General features: G+C 43.8%; 2 protein-coding genes across 5 annotated transcripts in view; one reads left to right on the forward strand and one right to left on the reverse strand.

Annotated features, from left to right (window-relative positions):
• lig3 (ligase III, DNA, ATP-dependent) overlaps positions 1-13,480 on the forward strand; it is a 25,935-nt gene extending 12,455 nt beyond the window's left edge. For 2 of the 4 annotated variants that reach the window (XM_036989827.2, XM_036989829.2), the window contains exons 15-21: positions 5,122-5,264; positions 5,747-5,821; positions 10,053-10,199; positions 10,737-10,887; positions 11,798-11,907; positions 12,086-12,172; positions 12,395-13,480. In XM_036989827.2, coding sequence (XP_036845722.2) covers positions 5,122-5,264; positions 5,747-5,821; positions 10,053-10,199; positions 10,737-10,887; positions 11,798-11,907; positions 12,086-12,172; positions 12,395-12,646 — 965 coding nt within the window. In that variant the 3' untranslated portion in view covers positions 12,647-13,480. The remainder of the gene's footprint in view (positions 1-5,121; positions 5,265-5,746; positions 5,822-10,052; positions 10,200-10,736; positions 10,888-11,797; positions 11,908-12,085; positions 12,173-12,394) is intronic. The other 2 variants (XM_036989828.2, XM_090186055.1) reach the window with 1 other exon arrangement.
• Positions 13,406-15,874, reverse strand: part of rad51d (RAD51 paralog D) — a 10,207-nt gene continuing 7,738 nt past the window's right edge. The window contains exons 4-10 of the mRNA XM_021617649.3: positions 15,493-15,574; positions 15,194-15,328; positions 14,998-15,093; positions 14,639-14,729; positions 14,322-14,392; positions 13,883-14,047; positions 13,406-13,647 (exon numbers count right to left, since the gene is read on the reverse strand). Of these exons, the coding sequence (XP_021473324.1) occupies positions 13,546-13,647; positions 13,883-14,047; positions 14,322-14,392; positions 14,639-14,729; positions 14,998-15,093; positions 15,194-15,328; positions 15,493-15,574 (742 nt within the window). The 3' untranslated portion in view covers positions 13,406-13,545. The remainder of the gene's footprint in view (positions 13,648-13,882; positions 14,048-14,321; positions 14,393-14,638; positions 14,730-14,997; positions 15,094-15,193; positions 15,329-15,492; positions 15,575-15,874) is intronic.

The raw sequence follows: 15,874 nt of genomic DNA on the forward strand, positions 1-15,874 counted from the left end.
AATGAGGCGCTAAGTTTGAAGGTAGGCCTTGAAATACATCCACAGGTACACCTCCAGTTAACTCAAATTGTCAATTAGCTTAGCAGAAGCTTCTAAAGCCATGACATACTTTTCTGGAATTTTCCAGTATGTAAACTTCTGACCCACTGGAAATGAGAGACAGTGAAATAATCTGTCTGTAAACAGAAAAATGACTTGGGTCGTGCACAAAGTAGACATCTTAACCGACTTGCCAAAACTATAGTTTAACAAGAAATTTGTGGAGTGGTTGAAAAACAAGTTTTAAATGACTCCAACCTAAGTGTATGTAAACTTCTGACTTCAACTGTAAATTGAAAAAAAATATTAACGCAACATGCAACAATTTCAAAGGTTTTACAGAGTTACAGTTCATATAAGGAAATCAGTCCTAATCTAATGGATTTCACGACTGGGCAGGGGTGCAGCCATGGGTGGGCCTGGGAGGGCATTGGCCCAAATATTTGGCAGCCATCCCCACCTACTGCGGAGCCAGGCCCTGACAATCGGGATGAGTTTTTCACCACAAAAAGGCTTTATTACAGACAGAAGTACTCCTCAACAATCCCGCAGGTGAAGAAGCCTGATGTGGAGGTCCTGGGCTGGTGTGGTCTGCGGTTGTGAGGCCGGTTAGACAGTGCTAAAATCTCTAAAAACGACGTTTGAGGATGCTTATGGTAGGGAAATTAACTTTCAATTCTCAGGCAATAGACGTGTTGTGACAACTACATAAACTCAGCAAAAAAAGAAACGTCCCTTTTTCAGGGCCCAGAATCAAAGATGATTCGTAAAAATCCAATTAACTTCACATATATTCATTGTTAAGGGTTTAAACACTGTTTCAGTGAACCATAAACAATTAATGAACATGCACCTGTGGAATGGTTGCTAAGACACTAACAGCTTACAGACGGGAGGCAATTAAGATAAGTTATGTCCACTTAGGACAATAAAGAGGCCTTTCTACTGACTCTAAAAAACACCAAAAGAAAGATGCCCAGGGTCCCTGCTCATCTGCGTGAACGTGCCTTAGGCATGCTGCAAGGAGGCATGAGGACTGCAGATGTGGCCAGGGCAATAAATTGCAATGGCTGTACTGTGAGACGCCTAAGACAACGCTACAGGGAGACAGGACGGACAGCTGATCGTCCTCACAGTGGCAGACCACGTGTAACAACACCTGCACAGGGTCGGTACATCCGAACATCACACCTGTGGGACAGGTACAGGATGACAACAACATCTGTCCAAGTTACACCAGGAACGCACAATCCCTCCATCAGTGCTCAGACTGTCCGCAATAGGCTGAGAGAGGCTGGACTGAGGGCTTTTAGGCCTGTTGTAAGGCAGGTCCACCAGATATCACTGTCAACAACGTTGCCTATGGGAACAAACCCACCGTCGCTGGACCAGACAGGACTGGCAAAAAGTTATCTTCACTGTCGAGCCGCTGTTTTGTCGGATGGTCGGATTTGCGTTTATCGTCGAAGGAATGAGCGTTACACTGAGGCCTGTACTCTGGAGCGGGATCAAATTTGGAGGTGGAGGGTCCGTCATGGTCTTGGGCGGTGTATCACAGCACCATCGGACTGAGCTTGTTGTCATTGCAGGCAATTAACGTGGTACCTTTCCTGCAGGCTCATCCTGACATGACCCTCCAGCATGACAATGTCACCAGCCATATATCTCATTCTGTGTGTGATTTTCTGCAAGACAGGAATGTCAGTGTTCTGCCATGGCCAGTGAAGATCCTGGATCTCAATCCCATTGAGCACGTCTGGGACCTGTCGGATCGGCGGGTGAGGGCTAGGGCCAATTCCCCCCCCCCCCAGAAATGTCCAGAAACTTGCAGGTGCCTTGTTACCCTACTCTTCCACCATCTCACATCAATAACTGGCAAATCTGGTGCAGTCCATGAGGAGGAGATGCACTGCAGTACTTAATGCAGCTGATTTTGACCCCCCCCCCCCCTTGTTCAGGGACACATTATTCAATTTCTGTTAGTCACATGTCGATGGAACTTGTTCAGTTTGTCTCAGTTGTTGAATCTTGTTATGTTCATACAAATATTTACACATGTTAAGTTTGCTGAAAATAAACGCAGTTGACAGTGAGGACATTTTTTTGCTGAGTTTATTTTAGTGGCCTTTTATTGTCCCCAGCACAAGGTGCAATGATGCTGTTTAATCATCTTGATATGCCACACGTGTCAGGTGGATGGATTATCTTGGGAAAGGATAAATGCTGACCAATAGGGATGTAAACAAATTTGTGCACAACATTTGAGAGAAATAAGCTTTTCAATCTAGTTTTATTTGTCACGTGCCGAATATAACAGGTGTAGTAGACCTTACAGTGAAATGCTTACTTACAAGCCCTTAACCAACAATTCAGTTTCAAGAAAGTGTTAACTAAAATAAACTATTTTAAGGAAATAGAAAAATAACAAATAATTAAAGAGCAACAATAAAATAACAGTAGAGAGGCTATATACAATGGGGTACCGGTACAGAGTCAATGTGCGGGGGCACAGGTTAGTTGAGATATTGAGGTAATATGTATGTAGAGGTAAAATGATTAAGCATAGATGGAGTAGCAGCAGTGTAAAAATGGGGTGGGTTGTCAATGCAAATAGTCAGTGTAGCCATTTTGATTAGCTGTTCAGGAGTCATATGGCTTGGGGTTAGAAGCTTTTAAGCCTTTTGGACCTAGACTTGGCACTCCTGTATTGCTTGCTGTAGGGTGGCTGGAGTCTGACCATTTTTAGGAGTTTCCTTTAACACTGGGACGCTTGGCCCCAGTGATGTACTGGGCCGTACGCACGACCCTCTGTAGTGCCTTGCCGTCGGAGTCCGAGCAGTTGCCATACCAGGCAGTGATGCAACCAGTGCTCTCGACGGTGCAGCTGTATAACTTTTTTGAGGATCTGAGGACCCATGCCAAATCTTTTCAGTCTCCTGAGGGGGAATAGGTGTTGTCGTGCCCTCTTCAACTATCTTGGTGTGTTTGGACCATGTTAGTTTGTTGATGTTGATACCAAGGAACTTGAAGCTCTCAACCTGCTCCACTACGATGAGAATGGGGGCGTGCTCGGCCATCTCTTTCCTGTAGTCCACAATCAATCTCATTTTGTCTTGATCATGTTGAGGGAGATGTTATCCTGGCACCAGGCTGCCAGGTCTCTGACCACCTCCCTATAGGCTGTCTCATCGTTGTTGGTGATCATGCCTACCACTGTTTTGTCGTCGGCAAACTTAATGATGGTGTTTGGCCATGTGGTCATGGGTGAATGGGGAGTACAGGAGGGGACTGAGCACGCACCCCTGAGGGGCCTCCGTGTTTGGGATTACCGTGGCAGATGTGTTGTTACCTGCCCTTATCCCCTGGTGGCAGCCCGTCAGGAAGTCCAGGATCCAGTTTCAGTTGTTTAGTTCCAGGGTCCTTAGCTTATTGATGAGCTGTGAGGCCAGTATGGTGTTGAACGCAGAGCTGTAGTCAATGAATAGCATTCTCACATAGGTGTTCCTTTTGTCCAGGTGGGAAAGGGCAGTGTGAAGTGCAATAGAGATTGCATCATCTGTTGGGGCGGTATGCAAATTGGAGTGGGTCTAGGGTTTCAGGAATAATGGTGTTGATGTGAGCCATGACCAGCATTTCAAAGCACTTCATGGTAACAGACGTGAGTGCTACGGGTCAGTAGTCATTTAGGCAGGTTACCTTGGTGTTCTTGGGCACAGTGTCTATGGTGGTCTGTTTGAAACATGTTGGTATTCGACTTGGTCAGGGAGAGTTTGAAAATGTCAGTGAAGACACTTGCCAGTTGGTCACCACATGCTCAGAGTACACATCCTGGTAATCCGCCTGGCCCTGCAGCCTTGGAAATGTTGACCTGTTTTAAAGGTCTTACTCACATCAGCTACGAAGAGCGCAATCACACCGCCGTCCTTGAACAGCTGGTGCTCTCATACATGTTTCCGTGTTGCTTGCCTCGAAGTGAGCATAGAAGTAATTTAGCTCGTCTGGTAGGCTGTTGTCACTGTGCAGCTCACGGCTTCCCTTCGTAGTCCGTAATAGTTTGCAAGCCCTGACACAAACAACTGTCTCGCATCGGAGCCGGTGTAGTACGATTTAATCTTTGTCCTGTGTTGACGCTTTGCCTGTTTGATGGTTCGTCGGAGGGCATAGCGGGTTTTCTTATAAGCGTCTGGGTTAGAGTCCTGCTCCTTGAAAGCAACAGCTCAAGCCTTTAGCTCAGTGCGGATGTTGCCTGTAATACATGGCTTCTGGTTGGGGTATGTACGTACGGTCACTGTGGGGACAACATCATCAATACACTTATTGATGAAGCCAGTGACTGATGTGGTGTACTCCTCAATACCATAGGAAGAATCCCAGAACATATTCCAGTCTGTGTTAGCAAGACAGTCCTGTAGCTTAACATCTAATTCATCTGACCACTTCCGTATTGAGCTTTAGTTTTTGCTTATAAGCAGGAATCCAGAGGATAGAGTAATGGTCAGATTTGCCAAATGTAGGGCGAAGGAGAGTTTTGTATGCGTCTGTGTGTGGAGTCAATTGTTCTCCTCCTCTGGTTGCACATGTAACATGCTGGTAGAAATTAGGTAAAACGGATTTAACTTTCCTTGCATTAAAGTCCCTTAATGTTAGTGTCCGACTTAATGAAAAAACGCACACAATAGCACATTTGGTTAGGTGCCATTGTTCAGCTTTATATGCGTATTGAACATTTTGTTTTAGTTTTTTTATCTATCTATATCTATTATCTATATTTTTTATAGGACCGCCATTTTGTGTTTTATATTTTTGTTCAGTGTACATCCACTCTAACATTAATTTCACTTATGGCAACTCATGGCTTAGTATAGTCTGTGTACATCCCAAATGGCATCTTTCCCTTTTCCCTATTTAGTGCACTACTTTTAACCAGAGCCCTATAACTAGTGCACTATATAGAGAATAGGGTGCCATTTGGGATGTAGTCTATATATGCAGCGTCTACAGAATCTGACCATTTTGGGCTGTGGGGATAGAAAAATACCTCACTTGAATGTGTTTTTATAATGTGGTGTATGTCTCTAACAGGCGGGATAATGTCCAGTTTCTTAATGGGCTGCTATGACCCGAACTCTAAGAAGTGGTGCACCGTGACCAAGTGCTCCGGAGGCTACGATGACGCCATGTTGACCCGACTCCAGAAGGAGCTGGACGTGATCAAAATCAGCAAGGTGACTCAAGCAGCTTGGGTGGGGACTGCCCGACAGTTCACTCTTGAGTGGCCTGTTGGAGAAATAGGGTTTTCTGAATTCCAACTTGGGCCCTCAAATTCAAATCTGGACCTTGAAGCCACTTCCACTGCTTTTTTTTCATTCTTCCCTTCAAATCAGGAACTAATTTAGACCTGGGACATGAGGTGGGTGCAGTTGATTATCCGGTAGAACAGAAAACCAGCAGTAGTCCGGACATCGTAGGGTAAGATTTGAATACCCCTGACCTAGGGACTAGGCACGCCTGAATAGGCGTAAGCAGTATGGTGCAAATTTCACCAAGTCTATCAGAAGTCAAGATGGAGCGATTTACCATGCTGTTTAAACCTATTCACTCATTTCAGATATACAGGAGTGCCTAGGGGCTAGGAGGGTATTTAAAATTCACGAAGTATGAGGACTGTTCTTTAATGTTTATGTGTACATCTCATTTCTGTCTCCAGGAACCCAGTAAAATCCCTGGCTGGTTGAAAATCATCAAGAACTATTACCCTGATTTTATTATCCGCGATCCTGAGGTGAGATTTAATATTGTTTAATGCATTTTAATCTCCCACTGCATTTTATTCAGAGACAAAAATTGTGAATCTCCAGACTTCTTTAGGCTTTTCAGTTAAGTTAGGCTCTCCATAGTGGAGTGGCAGGTAGCCGAAAGGTTGCTGGTTTGAATTCCTGAGCTGACTAGGTGAATAATCTGCCAATGTGCTCTTGAGCAAGGCACTTCACCCTAATTGCCCCTGTAAGTCGCTCTAGATAAGAGCGTCTGCTAAATGACAAAAATGTAAATGTGATTTAGATGTGGCTTTGAGTCATTTATACAGTGGCATGTGAAAGTATTCACCCCCTTGACATTTTTCCTATTTTGTTGCCTTACAAATAATTCCAGGTTGTAACCTGGAATTAGTGGATTTTTGGGGAGTTTGTATCATTTGATTTACACAACATGCCTACCACTTGTTGCTTTAGCAGTATGCTTAGTCATTGTCCTGCTGGAAGGTGAACCTCTGTCCCAGTCTCACATCTCTGGAAGACTGACACAGGTTTCCCTCAAGACTTTCCCTGTATTTAGCGCCATCCATCATTCCTTCAATTCTGACCAGTTTCCCAGTCCCTGCCAATGGATGGTGTTCTCAGAGTGATGAGGTGGTGGGTTTGTGCCAGACATGGTGTTTTCCTTGATGGCAAAAAGCTCAATTTTAGTCTTATCTGACCGGAATTCCTTCTTCCATATGTTTGGGGAGTCTCCCACATGCCTTTTGGCAAACACCAAATATGTTTGCTTATTTTTTTTCTGGCCACTCTTCCATAAAGCCCTGCTCTGTGGAGTGTACGGCTTAAAGTGGTCCTATGGACAGATACTCCAATCTCTGCTGTGGAGCTTTGCAGCTCCTTCAGGGTTCTCTTTGTTGCCTCCCTGATTAATGCCCTCCTTTCCTGGTCCGTGAGTTTTGGTGGGCGGCCCTCTCTTGGCAGGTTTGTTGTGGTGCCATATTCTTTCATTTTTTAAATAGTGGATTTAATGGTGCTCTGTGGGATGTTAAAAGTTTGCGATTTTTTTATAACCAACCCCGATCTGTACTTCTCCACAACTTCTCCATACAAGTCCCTGACCTGTATGGAGAGTTCCTTGGTCTTCATAGTGCCGCTTGCTTGGTGGTGCCCCTTGCTTAGTGGTGTTGCAGACTCTGGGGCCTTTCAGAACAGGTGTGTGTATATATACTGAGATCATGTGACACTTAGATTGCACAAAGGTGGACTTTATTTAACTAATTATGTAACTTCTGAAGGTAATTGGTTGCACCAGATCTTATTTAGGGGCTTCATAGCAAAGGGAGTGAAAACATATGCACGCACCACTTTTCCATTTATTTATTTTTTAAGTAATTTTTCACTTCACCAGTTTGTACTATTTTCTGTATGTCCATTACATGAAATCCAAATAAAAATCCATTTAAATTACAGGTTGTAATGCAAACAAAATTGGAAAAATGTCAAAGGGGGTGAATACATTTGCACGGCACTGTACAAGGAAGCTATAAAGTCTCAGCTTTCTTAAAAAGTATATCACTGACTTATTTATACTGTTATCATCAGCATTTCTATAATTACACATAAATGTAACTACTATTCATCGCAAGGCTGATCTGATCTTTATCAACTTCCATACGTGGCATGAACAGATCCATACGTTATCAAGATTGACCAATCTGTGCAGCACCTATAGCTCTAGCCAGCCCTTGTGAGTAAGATACTGTTAGGAAGTAATTGTGTATATTTAGACCGTCCTCCACCAACGTTTCTATTGTTATCACATTTTACGTAACTATTCAGACCCTTTACTCAGTACTTTGTTGAAGCACCTTTGGCAGCGATTACATCCTCGAGTCTTCTTGGGTATGACGCTACAAGCTTGGCACACCTATATTTGGGGAGTTTCTCCCATTATTCTTGCAGAACCTTTCAATCTCTTTCCGGTTTGATTGGGGAGCATCACCTCACAGCTATTTTCAGGTCTCTCCAGAGATGTTCAAGTCTGGGCTCTAACTGGGCCCCTCAAGGACATTCAGAGACTTGTCCCGAAGACACTCCTGTTGTCTTGCTGTGTGCTTAAGGTCGTTGTCCTGTTGGACGGTGAACCTTCGCCCCAGTCTCAGGTCCTGACCGCTCTGGAGCAGGTTTTCATCAAGGATCTCTCAGTACTTTGCTCCGTTCATCTTTCCCTCGATCCTGACTAGTCTCCCAGTCCCTGCAGCATATGATGCTGCCACCACCATGCTTCACCGTAGGGACAGTGCCAGGTTTTCTCCAGACGTGATGCTTGGCATTCAGGCCAAAGAGTTCAATCTTGGTTTCATTCGACCAGATAGTCTTGCTTCTCATGGTCTGAGTCCTTTAGGCTGCCATGTGCCTTTTACTGAGGAGTGGCTTCCGTCTGGCCACTCTACCATAAAGGCCTTATTGGTGGAGTGCTGCAGAGATGGTTGTCCTTCTGGAAGGTTCTCCTATCTCCACTGAGGAGCTCTGTCAGTGACCATCAGTTTGTTGGTCATCTCCCCGACCAAGTCCCTTCTCCACCGATTGCTCAGTTTGGCTGGACGGACAGATCTAGGAAGAGTCTTGGTGGTTCCAATATTCTCCCATTTAAGAATGATGGAGGCCACTGTGTTCTTAGACCACCATGCTGCAGAAATGTTTTGGTAACCTTCCCCAGATCTGTGCCTCAACGCAATCCTGTCTCGGCGCTCTACTGACAATTCCTTAGACCTCATGGACTCCACTCCAGTTGTAGAAACATCTCAAGGGTGATCAATGAAAACAGGATGCACCGGAGCTCAATTTCGAGTCTCATCGCAAAGGGTCTGAATACTTCTGGAGGACCTATTATCCTTTTCCTGACTCTACCTTTTCCTCTGTATCTGCTGCTAAAACCACTTTCTGTCAATCTTCTGCCTCTAACTCTAGGAAACTATTTTACAGTCTCCTCCGTCGTTAATCCTGCACTCCCTCCCTCTGCAGACGACTTCATCAACCACTTTGAAAAGGTTCACGACATCTCAAACACTTGACTAAAGACCAGTATCCATCTTTCCTTTCTTTCCAAAACACTTGTGTGATGTCTCTGATCAACTCCCTCGTTATCGCTTTCAGACAATCTTATTGACCCTAACCAGTCAAGACGGATCACTCAACCGAGACTGCTCTTCTATGTCACGTAGGTTCTTCGTACTGCCAAAGCTGACTCATCCTCCTCGATCTCGCCGCTGACTTCAACACTGTGAATCATCAGATCCTCCTCTCACGGCTGGGTGTCTCAGGCTCTGCATTCTCTTGGATTGTATCCTACCAGGCAGATCGCTCCTACCAGGTGACGTGGAGAGGATCTGTCTGCACCATGTACTCACTCCTGGTGTCCCCAGGGCTTGGTTATAGGCCCTCTCCTCTTCATACAGCAAATCACTCCGCTCCGTCATATCCTCACATGGTCTCTCCTATCATTGCTATGCGGAATACACTCAACTACTTTTCTCCTTCCCCCTTCTGACACCCAGGTGGCGACACGCATCTCAGCGTGCCTGGCAGATATCTCAGCTTGGATGTTCCTCCCGGGGAAGGCCTGCCTGCTCCAAGACCTCTCCAATGTTGACAACTCCACAATATCCCCCTCAGAGTGCAAAAAACCTTGGCCAAGACCCTGTGGTTCTCTGCAAATATAAAGTTCTCCCATGTCACTCAGCATCCGCTACAAGACCATGGTACTTGTCTGTGGCGCAGCAAGAGGAACTGCCCCTCCCTACCTTCAGACTATGCTCAAACCCTACACCCCAACCCGAGCACTCCGTTCTGCCACCTCTAGTCGCTTGGCCCTCCCACCCTTATGGCAGGTCAACTCCCGCTCAGCCCAGTCCAAGGTCTTCTCAATCCTGGCACCCCAATGGTGGAACCAGCTTCCCCTGAAGCTAGGACAGCAGAGTCCCTGCCTATCTTCCAAAAACATCTGAAACCCTACGTTGACGAGTATCTTAAATAATCCCTGAGCACCCCCCACCCCAAACAAATGTACACAATGGCTACTTTGAGGAAAAATGTACTTACTGTAATGTGTGGTTGTCTTACCTAGCTACCTTAAGATGAATGCACTAAACTGAAGTCGCTCTGGATAAGAGCATCTGCTAATTGACTAAAATGTGTTTTGGGACGCAGCCTGAGTTATACTGAATTTTTCCTCCTTTGTCTCTCTCCCCGAGATAGAAAGCGCCAGTGTGGGAGATCACGGGGGCGGAGTTCTCCAAGTCGGAGATGCACACTGCCGACGGCATATCCATCCGCTTCCCCCGCATGACGCGTGTCCGTGACGACAAGGACTGGAAGAGCGCCACCAACCTGATGCAGCTCAAAGTAAGGAACACCCTGATCATGCAACTATGTAGGGCTTCTATTGGATTTTTTTTTTTTTCAATCTGTAATGTAAAACCATTGAATACTTATTTATAGGTACTCTGTGCAACCAACTTAATATCCATGTAGAAGTAAAGGATAAAATGTGATCAACAATAAACGGTACCACTTGGTCAGCCGTTGTCTTTTAGTCAAACAGATACGAATACAGTGGAACTTGTACTATAATTGTGTATCGATGTATCGACAACCAAAATGCGTTATACACAGATGGCATTGAGTGGAGTCTTTTCATTTGGTTTGCTGCTGAGGTGGTTTTGGTGTGATAAGGTAGTCTTGAGCTGAATAGACCTTTATACGCAATAGCTCAAACTCGCATCGAGTATTTTTGTTATGACATCTCTACTATATAATACAAAACCTTTCCTGTCATAAATGGTTGTTGTCCGTTGGTGTACGCAGCACAACTATTCCTCAAAGATCATTTGCATATCCCCTAGTAATACTAACTTCACAACTTTTGTTTTTCTCCCTCAGGAGCTCTTCCGCATCTCCAAGGAGAGATGTGACTTTGAGGTGACAGCAGGGCCCTCCAAAGGAGGTGAGGATGACAAGGGCTCTTCAGGAGACAGTGGGAGCAACTCTCCACCCTCCACCTCCCAGAGACCAGTCACTCCCAGAAAGACCAGTGAGTACCATAGGCATGGGTCTGGTCTCGGGTATGTAGATGATGCTTTACTCACCAATAATGCAAACAAACACTATGAACATATGTCAATAAGTATGTGTATATGCATGTCTGAAATGGCACCCATTTCCCTATGGGAAGCGGATATGTATATATTCATACTTATTACACATGTTCGTACTGTTAGAATTCATTACCAATTCATTATTGGTAAGTACTGCATCTGTATACCCAAATCATAAATAAAAAAAACATGGTATGACAACTCTCCTTGGTTTGAGATTTCCATCCTTTTTGTTTGAAACTTTAGGGAAACTACACGATCTCCTCATGATAGTAATAATGTACTCCTAACAACTTGGAACCAAAATTATTTTCCAATCAAATCATTCCATTCTGAACATTTATTTTTTTTCCGGTCCAGTGTTCCAACCAGCATAAAATTCTGAACCGGTTCGAACCCCAAAGTCATATTCATATAGTTCCTTTCTGTAAATGTTTTAACCCTACATCGTTTTTACATTTCTAATTATTTTACCTCACCAATTAGCACCGATATAGAAGCTTGATATGGAATGGGAAAGCTAGTTTACATGTTTTAATTGGTCAGTTAAGTGCAAGCGTGAGATTGGACAAAAATGCCATGGGTGGATGAGAGAAGGGTGGACATTGAAGGGGGGTTGGCTTGAAGTGCTGAACATCATGACATCAGTTGGAATGGGTTTAGCATAAGTTCACTGAATTACAGAATTATGTACTAGACATTAGAAATATTTTTTGGGAGCAAAAAATATTAATCGTTTTAAGATTTGAAAGTAACAGTTCTGTTCGTTTCAGGTTCTGTTCCCTGAATCGGTTCCAACTCGACTCTAATATATTTTGATTCAATGTGATGTTTCCATTACCTTAGGCACAGGCAACAGCAATACCCCCAAAGCTAAGGCAGTAAAGACAGAGCCTCCCTCGCCTGTTCCAGCAACCAAGAGGAAAATGCCTTCAGAAGAGCCCAGCGCAAAGAAGGTACCCTACACTCAACCATAGCAACTGGTGTTATCCTATTTGGCAGTAGGGTGCTGCATAGGTGAACCATGGAGTAGCATCAGTAGACTTTTTTTATTGGGTCATTACATTTCTCACATCCAGAATAGATTTCAGCCTTGCATCCCGCAAAATGTATCTGGGCTCCAATGTATTCCAGGTAAAGACTGAAACTGTCCATCACAGTAATGGACAAAGCAAGACTAAAATGGCCCCCTCCATGTTAGCAGAACCCAGGAATGACAAGGTGGGTGCTATATTGTTTCTGTTCCATTTGTCACCAACTGTGATTTACGCTCAAATTCTTCTAAACAAAAAGTTCTAACAAGACATTCTAGTAGATGAAATATTAGAACATGTTTTTATTTATTATTGGATGTTCTATCTGTAAAACTGTATTTAGTTAAAGGTGCAATCTGTAATACTTACTGTCATTTTAATAAATTAAACTAAGGATTGTGTCTTAAAGACTTCCTGCTCTCCCCAGACTCTACTGGACATTTTCAGTGGTGTGAAGCTTGTCCTGCCAGACTCTGTGCAGGACCACACCAAGCTGCGGCGCTACTTTGTGGCCTACGACGGGGACCTGGTGCCGGAGTATGACGCCGCTTCGGCCACACACACCCTGACTGAGCCCGAGGAGGACAGCCATGCCCAGAGAGTCACCCCCGGCTGGATCTGGGAGTGTATCCGCAAGAGACGGGTGGTACCTCCATGCTGATGAACATTAATTACACCCCCCCCCCCCCCTGAACACTGGTGCGATTTTGAAGTGTGTTGGCTTAACAAACAATGGACCATTATACGCTGATCATGTTTTACAGCTGAGCTTGATCCAAGCTAAAAACCGATATAAACTTAGTTGAATGTTGCTATGAATGATATAACCACAAGGACACAGGACCAGATCATGAGATATTGTGATGGTCATGGCAGAGTATGATTAGAGTTAAGAAAGATGTCAGGCTAGGAGTAGTATCTGTCTACTATGGGCTGAGTAATGTTTCCATCCATGGATCTTTCTATTTATTGTTTCCAGTCTTTTTTTTGTATCCGAGTAGCATTGGTTCAAATAAACCATAATTACTTAAGATAGTCTTTATCAGTTTGGTTTCTGCAATTGTGTGCCCATGCTGTGTGAACGGGTTAGGTCCAGCTGACCTACCTCAAAGCCAAGGTTCTCACTTCAAACGGGGTTCCTTTGATCAAGTGTGTAGTGTAGATAACAATACTATTAGGACGAATTAAAGTAGTTTGGACATGTCCAATGATACAAATCATGAAAGTCGACTGTCATAGTATCTAGGAGAGGGCTTCTTCTAACAATGCATGTTCTCCACATGAAATGCAAGATGGGGGAAAAAAAGACAACAGGATACTGTCACAATTTTTTTAACTTTTTTTTTTTTATGGCCAAGTGGAACACTAAATTGGGGTTTATTAATTTTGTAAACCAGAGTGCAACCAGGTGACAAATCTATGATGTCAGAAATATCCTTTAATTCACACAATACCTTTGATGTGCTAATGTTTAAAATAAACTGGTTTGAATATCCTTTTCTCCATTTGTCAGTTTTCTTCCATTTGATACCTAATGAGCACCACCATGGATGTTGAGGCCTAGCTGGGCTCAGTGTGCTTCCTCTTTCCTGACATTCCATACAGCTGTTCTTCAGACCTGCCCCAGCACTGCAAGTCAAACTCTTCTTTCAGATGACAAGGCTAAGAGACAGAACAGGTTAAATCTCCATTAAGTTTGATCCTATTTGAACACATCTCCAGTGCAACAGCACTCATTTTGCAGGAAAGGATTCCATATGACATCACATTTTTGGGTTATACCACAGATTTCCATCTCACAGAACTGAGGCAGAAAATGTCATGAGGTCCATTATTTTCAATCTTATTTGGACAAAGAATGAATTCTAACATGGACAAGCCCATGTCAACACCTCACCTGTCTTGAGGACTTGGCCAAAGTGGCAGTGCGTACACTAGAACAAGTGGATCCCGGCCTCTCGAGCCGTTGCAGTAGAATCCGAATTCTAGGTACGTGACTCCACGTTTGGCCCAGTCCGGCTTTCAGCTGCCCATTGCCGTCTCTGGTCACAGTGTTTGTCACCTGAGGGTACATGATTCCTATCACTGTGGCATTTGATTAGGCTCATAGGTCATAGCACACTTGTATTTATTATGGATCCCCATTAGCTGCTGCCAATTTTAAATATTACAACACATTGTGTGGCCTGTGTGAACCTCGCTACACACGTACAGCCTAAGCTACCAGTTAGCATGGTTTGAATCGGACTCTCCAACCTTTCATGTCTCAAAATAACCCCCCCTTAGTGTAGATGTCCGAACAGGACCAAAAACAATAGTTCATCAGTTGCCCTCACCAGAACGGCTACATTGAAGTCTTTGGCGATTGTCTTCAACAGCCCTGCCACTTGCGTCATCATGGACATGCCTAGAAATTCCAATCACCAAAGGTCATTATATAAATAGACAATGCTAAAATTGCCTTTATCAAAACCACAATGGTGACTCCCTTTGCAGAGAGTACAATTATGTTCCACTGGCTGTCCTTTTATACAGTGTGTTTTCAGAAACTATATCTTAATGTTATTTCAAAAGGGAATGTTATTAAGATATGTGATAAATGAACAGGTATAATCTACTTGAAAATATCACGAGAAACTTTTCATCATAGTACCTTCATTTTGTTTGCCTCCCAGTATGGGAGAAATAACTGCTGACACTGAATCCACAATTACAGCTTTGACTGAGCCACCTCCCGCAGATGCCTGTCAAATATGACAAGACAGATGCAAGAATGATTGAATTCAGTTATGAATGATCAGTTATGTAAAAAAAAATTCAGTTGTCATCATAGTTATCTTAAAACTACCTCAATTTAATTAATATTTCAGCAACATCAAATACAGTCCATCCCAAATGGCACCCTATTCACTATATAGTGCACAACTTTTGGCCAGAGCCCTTTGGGCCCAGTCCAAATTAGTGCACCAGTGAATAAGGTGCCATTTGGGGGACACGCATTCAAAGGACTACCTGCTGAAGTCCAACGCATCGAAAATGATGTAGACAGCCGAGTAACGAGAAAATGTCAAACACTGGAAAGACCTGGATTCTCTGAAGAGCCTCCATCTGCACAACAACGGGTAAGAACTGTGTGGTGAGAATTGTTTTGATGAAAATGAATGTTAATTCAACTAGATTTTCATTGTCACAGCCTCTTCCAGCTCACCTGTTCTTCTATATTGCACGACTTCGCTTGGAGCATCTGAAGCAAGCGACTTGCCGACAGTCCTCCTGTTGAGTCAACATATATGACGCTCTGCTTCAGTTGGTAAGATATATTCACTGCAACACCAAAACACACCTAAAAAAGAGAGAAATGTAGGCAGCATAAACATGTTGTACTCAATACACTAGACAGTAGTGATACCAGCATCCATTGGGTCATTCTATGAAAACCAACCACACTGATAAGTAAGGTGTAAACTTTGCCAGTGACATGATATACGATTGTGGGAAAAAGGTCACCTGGGTTTTTCCACTTCCAGGGCCTCCTGCCAACTCTGTGAGCTCTCCTGTGTACAAGCCAGAGTCTAGAAGCTTATCTAGACTGGAAGAAAACAAACACTATCATTCACCAAGGCTATGAAGTCCTGCCTGGTGCTAAAACCAACCCATCAAGTCATAGTACAATAATAAAAGGGCAATTCAATGGGAAAGTTAACCTGAGCATGCAAAATACAGTTAGTCATTAACAAATGAAACCACTTTCATAATTATCCTTAAGGTCTTAACATCGGAGTGCAGGCTTAATTTGACCAGGTACCCCTTTCCACTCACAGCCAGTCATCCCGTATACCGGTTGAAAATAGGAAATTGTCATTAATAAGCGACTAATTTGTTCTCCGCT

This window comes from Oncorhynchus mykiss, chromosome 10 (genome assembly GCF_057628025.1).
Source record: "Oncorhynchus mykiss isolate SJ-2025 chromosome 10, ASM5762802v1, whole genome shotgun sequence".
NCBI lineage: Eukaryota > Metazoa > Chordata > Actinopteri > Salmoniformes > Salmonidae > Oncorhynchus > Oncorhynchus mykiss.